The sequence below is a fragment of the Barbatula barbatula genome (assembly GCF_947034865.1).
Source record: "Barbatula barbatula genome assembly, chromosome: 6".
NCBI classification, from domain to species: Eukaryota; Metazoa; Chordata; class Actinopteri; order Cypriniformes; family Nemacheilidae; genus Barbatula; species Barbatula barbatula.
The window spans coordinates 2,721,133-2,734,800 of NC_136765.1; the positions used below are offsets into that span (position 1 = coordinate 2,721,133).

The window sequence follows — 13,668 nt, forward strand, 5'->3', positions numbered from 1 at the left end:
CACAAATAAATTACTCCAGGTCTAAAAAGCAAACCTGAATAAGATCGAAACAATGAACAATGAAACAAACATTACATAAGACCGGGCTGGAGAGAGAATGCCAGCAAGGGCCGCTAGTTCTTCACACCCCACTCAATACACACCTCTCGTAGACCACGGCAATATTTCACACAACGTGATTAGGGAACATTCACCACCAGCCAGCGTCTCTCCACACCGATACAGATAATAACAAAATACAACTCAACTTACAGAAAGAAATCAAAGAAAATAAAAGACACAAACCAGTAACCATAAGATAGTTTAGACAAAAGTGTATTTGTAACAATGAGATTTCCGCACTCCTTTTAAATCACCAAACTTCGGGTAATCCGCGCTTTCGTTGGCAAACCCGCGGAAGGAGTGGAACTAGGGCATGCAGACATAAACCAAAGAATACAAATGTAGACAACCAGAAAATAAATACACAAAACAATAATCAAACAAAAAAAGGGAAAATGACAATAAGCAATATGCCACGCTGCTGAGAACAGCAAACTTGCTCTCGGCTGCAGACTTCCCGAGCGAGGGAACGAAACAGGCATAAAATGCGTAGCAAGCGTCCTTTTAAATAAACATATTTAAATCGTTGAAATAAAGCCTGGGCAAAGCAGCAGTATAATCATATCAACGCGTTTTCACGTCTCCCGCAACAGAACTCCAAGTGCTGAAACCCTTGGACCTGCCAGACATATGACACAGAATTAAATACGAGAAACGGTAAGCTACTTAATTAAAATAATTCCTAATACATACCGTGAACAAGTCACAGAGTCATCCTAAATAACGTCACTCGTCCCGGGAGGTCCTAATCACATACGAGTGCCACTAAAACAACGCAAACAGTCAGTCGCTCCTTTAATAATAACTGCTTTTCCGCATCACCACAAAACCCACCTGTTTAGAAGCCCTGCAATGCACAGCAGCCCGAACATCAATCCGTTAAACCCATCCTGTGTCAACACATACGATCACCTCAGTTACTCATATTAAAGGTAGATATAACGACAATGCGGCCAAACACTCACCACTCATTCACAACACTGTTGCCCTGCAGAAAGGGGCGGTCCCCGTAAATGACGCTTTCCCGATACTACAACACCAGTCTTTTAAACACGGTGACCAGTGCTCTGATTGGCTCACCAATCCCCATGACCTCGGCCAATGAGCCACCAGGGCCCTGCGTCACCCTGCTACATTTCACCCCACTTTATATATCGTCGTCCCGACGATAAGACCTCAAATATTAAGTCCAAGGCCTAAAGCTAGCCCTTATGGTATTAGACCTCACCTCAGGAACTAGTTGAACCTCCTCTACAGCCTCCCCAACTGGTCTTGGCAACCGATGCACATTTGAATGTTGGCCGGCAGTAGGCCGTCTGGACCGCCGAAGTAATGACTCATTTTCTTGTGGCCAACTACTCAAAGACTCTAGGTGTTGTCTCAGGTTTACCTCCCGGTTAGAAGAATGACTAACACTCTCCACTGTACGTGGGGCCAGCTCAATTATGGGGGCAGAAATGCTCGTCTCATGTCCTGGCTCTAACTGAACGAAACACAAGTCTACCTCTTCCATACTATCTTCTACTCCTATTTCAGAGTCTCTCGAAGGCCCCCCTTCGCTCCCTACCACAGACTCTGTACCCGTTACCAGTCCTGTACAGGGGCCAACAACTTGATTGCCCAAAACCTTTGGCTTTAAAAGGGAGCGATGGACCCGCTTTACTTTAGACGCATCATCTACTGGTGCAATAGTGTATACTGAGCCGCCTAGATTTGGGGTCCCAATTACTTTATAGAGTACCGAACTCCAAGCGTCCTGAATCTTCTGGCGACCCCTCAGACCACATTCCCGCAGTAAAACTACCTGGTTGACCTCAAGTGGTACATCACGGACTCTGGAATCAAAATATCCCTTCCGCCGTTCAGCCACTGTTCTCAATCGCTCTTGTGCACCATCGAATGCTACCTGCAGCCTTAACTGATGTTCCACAATCCAATCATGCACTTCCCCTTGGGTTGGGTTCGAGACTTTACCTAACAAGAAGTCTACAGGGAGCCGTGGCTCCTGACCAAACATCAGAAAATGGGGTGATTCTCCTGTAGCCTGATGCGGAGTGGTGTTGTACGAAAATAGCACCTGAGGGAGACAAGAGACCCAATCCCTTTTCTTAGAAACTGGCAAGGTACGAAGCAGATTATGTAAGGTTCTATTAAAACGCTCACACTGACCATTTCCAGCTGGATGGTATGGCGTGGTGCGGGACTTCTCTACCCCATAAAGCAGGCAAAGTTGTTGGATTAGCAAGGACTCAAAATTACGGCCCTGATCAGAGTGGACCCTTCCAGGGACACCAAACTTATAAAACCATTCGTTCACAAGCACTTGTGCTACCGTTTCTGCCCGCTGATCTCGAGTGGGAACAGCAAGGGTGAACTTGGTGAAGACATCTGTCATTACTAGGACATTCTCTAACCCTGACCGGGAAGCTTCTAGCAGCGTAAAGTCTACCGCCAAAATTTCATTTGGACGAGATGCCAATAGGTGCCCCATGAAACTACTGGCCGCTGGTTCCGTGTTCTTGGCCCTCTGGCACCGCTCACACTCCTGGCACCATCGAGCCACCTCTGCCGTCATTCCTGGCCAGTAGCATCGCTGACGCACCAACTCGGTGGTGCGTTCAATGCCCTGATGCCCATGTTCTTGGTGCAGTCCCTTCATAATATCAGACCGCAACACAAAGGGTAAAACAACCTGTAACACCTCATCACCCCCGTCGGGGCGCTGGATGCGGCGATATATAACCCCCTGTTGTTCCACTAAACGATCCCACTGCCGTAAAAGAATTAATGCTGACTTCGAGAGCTTACGCCTTATCTGAGGGTCGGGAAAGTCTTGCTTTTTCCAGAACCCCAAAATCTCCCCAATAACTGGGTCAGCTTCCTGTAGGCATCCCAAATCTACAACAGAACAACCAGGCAAAACAGTGGTAATTGCCTGAACGGCCAAGGGAACCGGTACTGCATCCACAGCCTGCTGTACAGCCGCTGGTACTGCAGTGCCTGGGAACAGGCCATTTTCTTCCTCTGGCCTAAAGGAACCTTGTCGAGATAATGAATCTGCATTTCTATTACACCTCCCGGGTCGATACTTGATTTCAAAATCAAAGCTAGACAACTGAGATGCCCAACGCTGTTCCGTAGCGCCCAATTTAGCTGAGGTCAAGTGGCTGAGGGGATTATTATCAGTATATACCACACACTTTTGGCCTAACAGGTATTCTCTGAACTTCTCTGCCATTGCCCATTTTAACGCTAAAAACTCCAATTTCATGGAACTGTAGTTCGTCATATTGCGTTCCGTAGGCCTAAGGCCACGACTCGCATAAGCAACAGGTCTCACTCGCCCAGCCTGATTCTGTGAGAGGACTGCTCCTAGTCCGCCAAAACTGGCATCTACCTCAAGAATAAAAGGAAGGCTAAAGTCTGCATATGCAAGCACAGGCGCAGTAGTAAGCTTACCTTTCAGGGCCTCAAAGCTTCCCTGACATTCTGCAGTCCAACCGTTAGCAACGCTCAAGTCTGTTCGCTGCCTAAACTTTACAGCTCCTAGTTGTGCAACCAACCGATGCAGAGGGGCTGCCAACTTTGCAAACCCCTCTACAAAACGGCGATAATAACTTGCAAAACCGAGAAATGAGCGCAATGCAGATACGCTGTTAGGCTGGGGCCATTGAGCAACTGCCTCTATCTTTCTCGGGTCAGTGGAGACCCCCTCTGCTGAGATCACATGCCCCAAGTAAGACACCTTGGTCTGAAAGAAGTCGCACTTTCCTAACTTTGCCTTAAGCCCCTCACGGTGCAATCGATTCAGAACCAGTTCGAGACGTTGCAAATGTTGTGCCACTGAGGATGAAAAGATTACTATATCATCGAGATACAACAATAATGATTGGCCCTGCTGATCACCAAACAGACGCTGCATTAGCCGCTGGAATGTGCTAGGTGCATTACATAAACCAAATGGCATGCGGTTCCATTCAAACAGCCCAAATGGTGTGCAAAAAGCCGTTTTTGATCGATCCGGTTCACTGACTGGGACCTGATTGTACCCGCTGGTTAAATCCAACGTTGAAAACCAACGGGCCCCCGTCAGTGAATCCAATGACTCCTCTATACGGGGAAGCGGAAAGGCATCCTTCCTAGTTTTTGCATTCAATCGACGATAGTCTACACACATACGCAGACTACCATCCTTCTTCTTAACAAGAACTATGGGGGATGCAAAAGGGCTACAACTTTCACGTATAACTTTAGCCTCTAACAGAGTATTAATATGGGCCTTCACTACCTCATATTCCGACGGAGGAATTCGACGATGTCGCTGTCTAACCGGGATGTCGTCCAACAATGGTATTTCATGCGAAATTAAACTGGTACATCCCAGATCTCCCTCGTATGCAGAAAACACTGTTTGATACTGACCCAATAGTACCCTAGCCTGCTCTTGTTCTTCCAGCGATAGCTGAGACAAATCTATAGCCTTCACCTGCTCTGCAACCGAAGGTGCCACTTGTGATACCTGTGCACTAACAGTAGCTGCTACAGTTTTAACCTCTGTAACCCCTGAGGGTAAACTAACAACGTGTACGCTAGTTAAAGTTCCCAGCTGTGTCCGTGGGTACAACACAATATCAGTAGTTCCAACATTCACCACTGGCACCAAAACTGTGCCTCTACTGACACGCACCAATGCCGGTGATGCCAGCAATCCAGCGGGCAGGCCAGAATCAGGAGGCTCAAAAAGCACTGTGTCATGCAAAAACTGCTCAGAGCAAGTAGCTGTTATTAATTGTAAAGTGCCGCCTGGGACACGCCACACCCTTCGACCGCGGACTTTTACAGAATACCCACAATTGGAATAAGATTGAGAACTCGCCTCGTGACAATGTTGAAGTGCCTGTGTTATAATATCTGGAACCTTAAGCAACGAGGGAGATTCAAAAAGAGCGTTACCATGCTGCCCAAAAAGCTCCTGGTAGCAACGGCGCAAAACATTCATTCCCAACACTCCTGGCACCTGGGACCGTATGCCACCAGGAGGGTCTCGGACAACAAGCACACCACAGTTCGCTACTAACCTGCCACCAAGCTCGACATCCAGCTCCATATAGCCAATATAAGGGATGTCCAAGCCGTTGGCAGCCCGCAACTGCAACCATTGGCACGACCTTAGACGATCCTGATCCCAGGGTTCAAAATTCTGCAGAAAACAACTTTCAGTTATGGTGGAAACCATAGACCCAGTGTCTATAAGACAGGGTACCCGAACCCCCCCTATACCGACTACCAAATGTGGGCACGACGACATCAACGATGAAACCGAATTACATCCCTGAGAAATTTCAGAGCCTTCCTCTACCCCAACCGAGCTGTGGCTCTGCAGCCCGGTGGGTATTAGTTTTCCGGTTGCTGTGCAAATGGCTGCCTGCCACCAGTCACAAGAGGTACCGTATTAGAATGATGAGGGTAAACGCGCTCCCCCTCACAGTCCCTGGCAAAATGGCCAGGCCGTTGGCATCTTCTACAAATAACAATGTTACCCCGAGGGGGTGGGTTTCTTGGGTATGGGGAATGACTCCGTGCCCAAGGAGCTAGGCCACGTTCTGGAATCACTTGTAGTTGAGCGACATTTTTAGCAAGCTGATCTAGTTGAACTTGTTGGGATTTTAATAGATCTTTAATCACGTTTAATTCAGAAGTTGAAGTCCTACCCACTGGCTCTGACAATTGGCCACCTTGTACACCATATTGCAGGGCAGGAACTAGGGGAACAGATTGACTTCGACCCCGAGCACCCCCTGGCAACCCTTCCCGCTCCCATCTAAGGGCCTCGCTACGAACATCCAACAAAGTTGAAGAGGGCAAACGACGTACTAATTGTTTTAATTCACGGCGTAAAGAGCTATCGGCTACATGTTCAACAAACTGATCACGTACGAGGGTTTCAGAATTTGGCATGGCATAAGGCAAACGTTGTGCAACACGCTCCCAAAGACCCATCAATGAAAGCGAAAACTCCAGCAAGGTCTCTCCCTCCCGCTGCTTACGGGAGAAAAATGCCTCCTGCAGAGCAACATACGACTGAGAGCAGCCATACAATTCACGTAAAGCTGCAAAAATTTTATCAGGATCTCCCCTTTCTACAGTAGGACGATAACGGATCTCCTCCCGAGCTTCCCCCTCCAAGTGGTCAAATATAAAGAAGGCTTGATCTACAATAGAAAGGTGCCGCACCTGCACACACGCTTGTACTTCCTCAACCCACTCGTCAATGCTGATACCCGCCCGGCCATTAAATTTTGGACAACGCCTGTCTCGTGGTATAAACACAAACCGTTCGGCCGGGGTGGTACCTGCCCCTATGGGTAAAGACGTAGAATTCTCTGCAATACTTCTAGAATCCGCCCTAGCAGTAGACGGTGCAGATGTAAACTCTTGGCGTAATTTCTCATTATCAGCTTTCAGCTGTGCCACCAAATCCCTTAATTCTTGTAACTCACCCTCCATTTCTACAACCACTCACCGAGGAAGGGGGGGGGAAACACCAACCGGGAGATTTATCCAAACTGACACACACTGCTGCTTTGCCCCTTAATGAAAAAAATAAGAGAAAAGAAAAACAAACAAACAAAAAAAACTAAGCTCACTCCAAAATACTACGACCCTGCCGACTACGCCAAATGTGGCAAGGAGAGCTCTTAGCAAGGGTGTTATGAGACTTATGAATAGAATTGCTCGACTACGCCACCCGGTACATGCCGGGAAAACAAAAATAAGCACACAGGTTCGTGATCGTAGTGGAGTGAGCAAGTAATGAATAGAGAAAATTTAAATAGAAAAATATAATCATTTATTACAATAGACACAAATAAATTACTCCAGGTCTAAAAAGCAAACCTGAATAAGATCGAAACAATGAACAATGAAACAAACATTACATAAGACCGGGCTGGAGAGAGAATGCCAGCAAGGGCCGCTAGTTCTTCACACCCCACTCAATACACACCTCTCGTAGACCACGGCAATATTTCACACAACGTGATTAGGGAACATTCACCACCAGCCAGCGTCTCTCCACACCGATACAGATAATAACAAAATACAACTCAACTTACAGAAAGAAATCAAAGAAAATAAAAGACACAAACCAGTAACCATAAGATAGTTTAGACAAAAGTGTATTTGTAACAATGAGATTTCCGCACTCCTTTTAAATCACCAAACTTCGGGTAATCCGCGCTTTCGTTGGCAAACCCGCGGAAGGAGTGGAACTAGGGCATGCAGACATAAACCAAAGAATACAAATGTAGACAACCAGAAAATAAATACACAAAACAATAATCAAACAAAAAAAGGGAAAATGACAATAAGCAATATGCCACGCTGCTGAGAACAGCAAACTTGCTCTCGGCTGCAGACTTCCCGAGCGAGGGAACGAAACAGGCATAAAATGCGTAGCAAGCGTCCTTTTAAATAAACATTTAAATCGTTGAAATAAAGCCTGGGCAAAGCAGCAGTATAATCATATCAACGCGTTTTCACGTCTCCCGCAACAGAACTCCAAGTGCTGAAACCCTTGGACCTGCCAGACATATGACACAGAATTAAATACGAGAAACGGTAAGCTACTTAATTAAAATAATTCCTAATACATACCGTGAACAAGTCACAGAGTCATCCTAAATAACGTCACTCGTCCCGGGAGGTCCTAATCACATACGAGTGCCACTAAAACAACGCAAACAGTCAGTCGCTCCTTTAATAATAACTGCTTTTCCGCATCACCACAAAACCCACCTGTTTAGAAGCCCTGCAATGCACAGCAGCCCGAACATCAATCCGTTAAACCCATCCTGTGTCAACACATACGATCACCTCAGTTACTCATATTAAAGGTAGATATAACGACAATGCGGCCAAACACTCACCACTCATTCACAACACTGTTGCCCTGCAGAAAGGGGCGGTCCCCGTAAATGACGCTTTCCCGATACTACAACACCAGTCTTTTAAACACGGTGACCAGTGCTCTGATTGGCTCACCAATCCCCATGACCTCGGCCAATGAGCCACCAGGGCCCTGCGTCACCCTGCTACACTTAGAATGAATCGAGGCGTCGTATAATGGCAGAAAAGGAAACAGGAAGTACCACGTTGCTTTGACAACACTGTACAAATTAGCCTGTCAAATGAATTAAAATGATTTCTTGTCATTTGATTACTTTCTACTCTAAACCAAACCAAAACAGTAAAATGCATTGCCTTGCTGTATTAAAACGTTAAAAAAAATCACCGAACACTTGTAAACCTAATTACATATGACTGAAAAGATTAAAAAACGTGACACAAATTGTAAACTGTTCATATTTAAGCACCACATATTTGATTTAATGTACAGCTGCAGCAGTTTATTCAACTCACACGTCTGTTATTCAACAGACATTGGCCGGCGCAAAGAATTGTGGGTTTATCTCTAGCAAAGAAGCATAAACCTCATGTCCTTCGAATTCTCGTGAAAGTAGATCGCATTAGAAGGGTTACTACAGAGTGTCCTACCTGCTTTTATGAAACGAGACAGCCTAGATGATGTAACAGGCTTCAAATGAGACGCAGCCAAAGTATACTAACTCATGAGTAAATGTTATGAAGATGAGTTCTCTATAAACAAAGTATAAGGTTCTGAAGTATACCGTTTTGCTTTTGCTGGGGCCACACCAAAATATATTTTAAATCTTATAAGAGTTATAAACGGTGAGAGACCACAAACAGGTAATCTTTTGGTGTGGCCCCAGCATTAGGTGCAGCAGTCTAAATCATACCAAAGTATTTAAGTACATGTTTTTAGTGCGCAGCTTTCACAGCTACCTCAACTTTTTGATACACTTAGCAGCAGCATTAGCTTAAATACACCTAAAGCAACTTCTCAAAGTCTCATTCAGAATATAAGCATCATCACAAACCCATCTCCCCATACCATGCTGCTATTTGGCAAACTAAACAAAGAATGTGTTCACATTTACATTTACCAGATGCTTTTATCCAAAGCGATTTACAGATGAGGAAACATTGGAAGCAATTATAACAACATACATGTTCAAATGATTGTGTTTGAGGAGAGGCGACACAAAATTAGGAATACTGTTTGTACAGTGTGACATTTTATTACATATTGCATGTACTTTATAGTACAATCAATAAATATGAGTCCATGTATTGAAAATAACTGACAGTACAATTCTGAGGTTTAATGATCTTTACAGCTCAGACACTGGAACAGGGGGGAATGATTATTACTTCTTCTTGGGCAATGCAGCATCGATAAGTGTGTACACCACAAAGCCACAACCTGTAGAGAAAAGGTTTTTTAATACAGTAGAAAAAGAGTACATACCAAAGAAAAGAGCACAAAAAAATAAAACCTGACATTTGCTGACATGAGTGTGGAAAAAGACCTTTCAGATCATTAATCCTGAATAACATTACTGTGACCCTTTATTACTCTACATTAAACTAAAGCTAACTTAAACTTATGATCCCACTAGAGCAGGACACTGCAATATATATTAAATACTACAATTATGATTTACTCATAATACCTAGCATAAACTCGCTATTTACATTTGAAAGTAAACATGTTCCATTTTGAAGAAACAAAAAGAGCAAAACATGATATCGATGAATGTCAGTGTTATATTTATAGCTTACCAAAGACAGTAAGGGCCATTGTTGCCCTATACAGGAGAGCATCTTTCGCACCTCCCTTCAAATGAACTGGCATACCATTGTCTTCCTGGAAAAAAAAAGTAGTTGAACAGAATATTAACACAATAGATACTTCAGCATTCACGTTTTAAGAGACAGAACTTTGTGTACATTACCATCAAGCAATTGTGTGTGTGGACGTAAGCGAAAGAGACAGCTTAAGGCTTGTCCACACCAGGACGGTAATCGTGCGCTTATCACCAGCGTTTAACAACTCATGATGACTAAACAAAGGGCGTCAATGTGAGTGTGCACACAGATGCGCAAAACACCAGGCGTAAAAGCATCATCTAAAAAATACACATCAGGCTCGTTTTAAAAACTGCATTAAACACCGGCTGACCGAGGATGTCAAATTAATGATGAAAACTTTACTATAAAATTAAAAGACTTTTACAGTCTATAGCAGGGCTAGTCAACTGGCGGCACGCGAGCCAATTGCGGCCCACCAATCATCATTCCCTGGCCCGCCTTCACATTTCAAATAACTTGAGAGACTTTTAAGAGCGGCGTGCTTTAAGAAATGCATGCCCTTAGACGCCACATCTTTGAACTCCATAACGCTGCTACATTCAATACAAAAGTAATATTCATAACAATACTGAAGCCTTATAAAGCGATTTGATCGGTCTGTCCAGAAAATGTATCTTATTTGCAAAGAGAATAAAGAGGCTAAAGAGATAAAGGAAAATTGTGCTGTTTTTATTGCAGCATTCCTATGTATGTTATATGGCAAAATTTATGAAAACAGCTGTTCATCTCCCTCCACAACTCGCACTATAAAGGATCTGCCCTTTTAAGTGCGTGGGGCACATGAGTGCGATTGGAATTCACCTGAAGATGCAATAATAGCGTTCGGTTTTTGGCACAGATCAACAGATTATTTTATAAAACGCCAGTTTAACGTCACAAGGGGCAGGGATTACTGCTGAAAATATTAGCGCCTTTGACTTCTACCAAATATATTCATAAATATCTTCTTGAAAAAACAATGCTACCCTCATCTTGGATGGACTGGGGGTGAGTACATTTACAGCAATTTCATTTTTGGGTAAACTAATGCATCAAGGAATATAAAATGCAACTAAAAATATCCCTTTTAATTGAATATAAAAAAAGGCACATGCAATATCTGACTGCATGTTTTAATATATGATATGATCTAAAAGTAACAGCAACTAAACCAGTATAAAAGGAACAAAATGCAATATATAACAGAAATATAAAATTACAGAAGAAATTAGGAAATGGTAAAAAAAACTGGCACGCATCCCATTTATACTTTTAGAATCTGGCCCTCGAAGAAAAGTAGTTGAAGACCCCTGGTCTATAGTCACTATCAACTGTTGTTGCATAATTTCTTTTTTATGCTTGTCTGTGTAAAAACACACATACATTGATAACTAAATCTTGCAATATGTAAAACATATTTTTAAAGCTCAATATGTAAACAACCACCCTTAATTTAGCACTGGTTGGCCATGAGCAAGATATGACAGAATAAGCAAAGCATTACACTGCTTGTTTAATTTGAGGCCTTATTACTATTTTATCATTACAACACATGCATGATTAGTGGGGTGGGCGGAATGGCCAAAAATCTATTTCACAGAATTACCTATTTTTTTTCACGGTAACGATAGATTTCACGTAACAATCTCCCATTATAATTCTATATCTTATACCCAATTTAACACACACACACATCTCCCAATACAGGGGTTTGCTACGCATCATGTCAAAGTGTTGAACTTTATTAAAACTATTAACAGCTTTACAAAACAATCTGACTTTAAAAATAAGTGAGTATTAACTTTTTTTAATGTGCACACGCAGATACCTGCACCCCTGCACGAGAACTGCGGGTGAGAGAGAAAGCGCCGGACTGGAACTGAAAGAAGGTCAAAACAGTATTTGATTTGTTACTTTGTTATAGGTGCATTAATTCACATGTTTTTCCATCAAGGCTCCCAACTTGCAGAGCGCTGAGTTGACCATGCCTACTTATTTACATTCTGCGGAATAGAAAAATCTCTTACGGTTTCGTTTTATTCCACGGTAACGGCATATTCCGTCATTCCACCCAGCCCTAATGATTAGTAATCACAGCTTACTACGAAAGTGAACCCTATTAGCCAATCATGTCGTACTTATCTGTTTATCCACAAAATCTGTCCAGAACCTGGGAACACATTGCAGTCTTAACTTTAACAGTACCATTAACAAACAAGTGCCAAAAAGGAAAAATATAGTGCCCTCCACTAATTTGGTTGTTATACAGCACTACGCAAAGTGCAGATGGAGGGCAGGAAGTGATTTTCTCCATAGGAATTCACTATAACAAACTCGAAATACCTGTGTTTTTGCGTCGTTTTTGACTGTTCAAATCGATCAAACCATGAAACGTGTTTTTATTGTATTTTAGTGTAGCAAAAGGTTTTTATTAATTCAAATTGTTATTAAACCTTAATTGTAATAAACACAAGCTACTGTTAAAAAAACGAAGTCTCAAGTTAAGCTTGTTACTCATAAAAGTTTATTAGAATGAAACCACATAACGTGGTTCAAAGCAGCGACAAACTGAGAACATAAAACATGTCTATGTTGGATTAACAAATTTTATTTCCATTTTCCGTGGTTTTGTTTTGATACGCAAGATTTTTCACTTTCTCCATTTAATAAGGGTTCGTTGTTTAATGGAAGCTAGTATTTATTACAAGTAAGGTTTGACAGAAACTGAGGCTTAGCTGGTCGTTGTTCAGGTCATTAAACATAGGTACTTTGAGAGTGTGATAGTGAATCCCTATGGAGGAAAATCACTTGCTGTCCTCCAGCCGCACGTCATAAACCATGTGACTGCACACGACCTATTGCCAATATTAGTGGAGGGCACTGTATATACCAGACGATAGAAAATGAAGTAAAGAAAAGTTATGTTTTAGGTTTTTTTGGGACTCTGGGGAGAGAACTGTCTAGTTGGACTGGGACTAACCTGAAACAACTTCTGCTTTGTTGGGACTTTATTCTCCAGCTGTCTGGGTGCACTGTTGAATAGAGTGCGTCTGGAGACCTGCTGCAAGTTCTGAAGGGCAAAACAAAAGTTATCGCATTTCATTTCACGTTTGTACATATAAAACACATCCTGACCTACGTCTGACTGACAAACCCTTCCTTGTGTCACTAAATGGGTCGGTATACCCCAATGTGAAAAAGCTAAAGATATAACATAGCCGATCAAATAACAACAACGTTAACAATAATAAATGTCAACCTACTGTAATGTCTTTGTGAAACTATACCTTTCACAAACCGTACAAGTTTAGCAAACAATGATAAGAACTCGCATATCTGTAAATCAAGATCATTTTGTTTATATAACGTACAGTTACGAGTTTTAACACTTAAACAAGTATATTCCATCAAAACAGAATTTATGAAATACATCCTTAACATCTCCTTCAAGAAGAAGGAGGTCACGAGCGCAAATGCTATGCTAACCGTTTTCACCACATCTAACCCATTTACGCTTGAAAAGACAACAGCTCGAATCTAATTCAAGCCCACTGCATATAAACATAATGAAACAAAGTGTTGAAATCTCACCCTTAAGTGTCTAAACATGATGGATTTATTCTTTATATCGCAACGCTCAGGAAGCAGCGGCAGAACAAGGACACTTGATAATGTCACGTCTTCTTCTGCTCGCCGTTGAGACTGCTGCTCGTGCTAGAGCGCAGAGAGACGAGTAACTGCCCCCTGCCGGGCAGTGAAAAAACTGCGTCCAAAATAGTCCTGCAAATTCGC

At 42.9% G+C, this 13,668-nt stretch overlaps 1 protein-coding gene across 1 annotated transcript; it reads right to left on the minus strand.

Moving 5' to 3' along the window:
* Positions 1 to 6,932: 6,932 nt before the first annotated feature.
* cox7a2a (cytochrome c oxidase subunit 7A2a) lies at positions 6,933 to 13,607 on the minus strand. Its single transcript, XM_079459306.1, has 4 exons — positions 13,468 to 13,607; positions 12,857 to 12,946; positions 9,808 to 9,892; positions 6,933 to 9,448 (listed from the first exon to the last, which is right to left on the minus strand). Exons 1-4 carry the CDS (start codon positions 13,483 to 13,485, stop codon positions 9,393 to 9,395), a joined length of 249 nt encoding a protein of 82 aa, XP_079315432.1. The 5' UTR covers positions 13,486 to 13,607; the 3' UTR covers positions 6,933 to 9,392.
* Between the last annotated feature and the right edge of the window lie 61 nt (positions 13,608 to 13,668).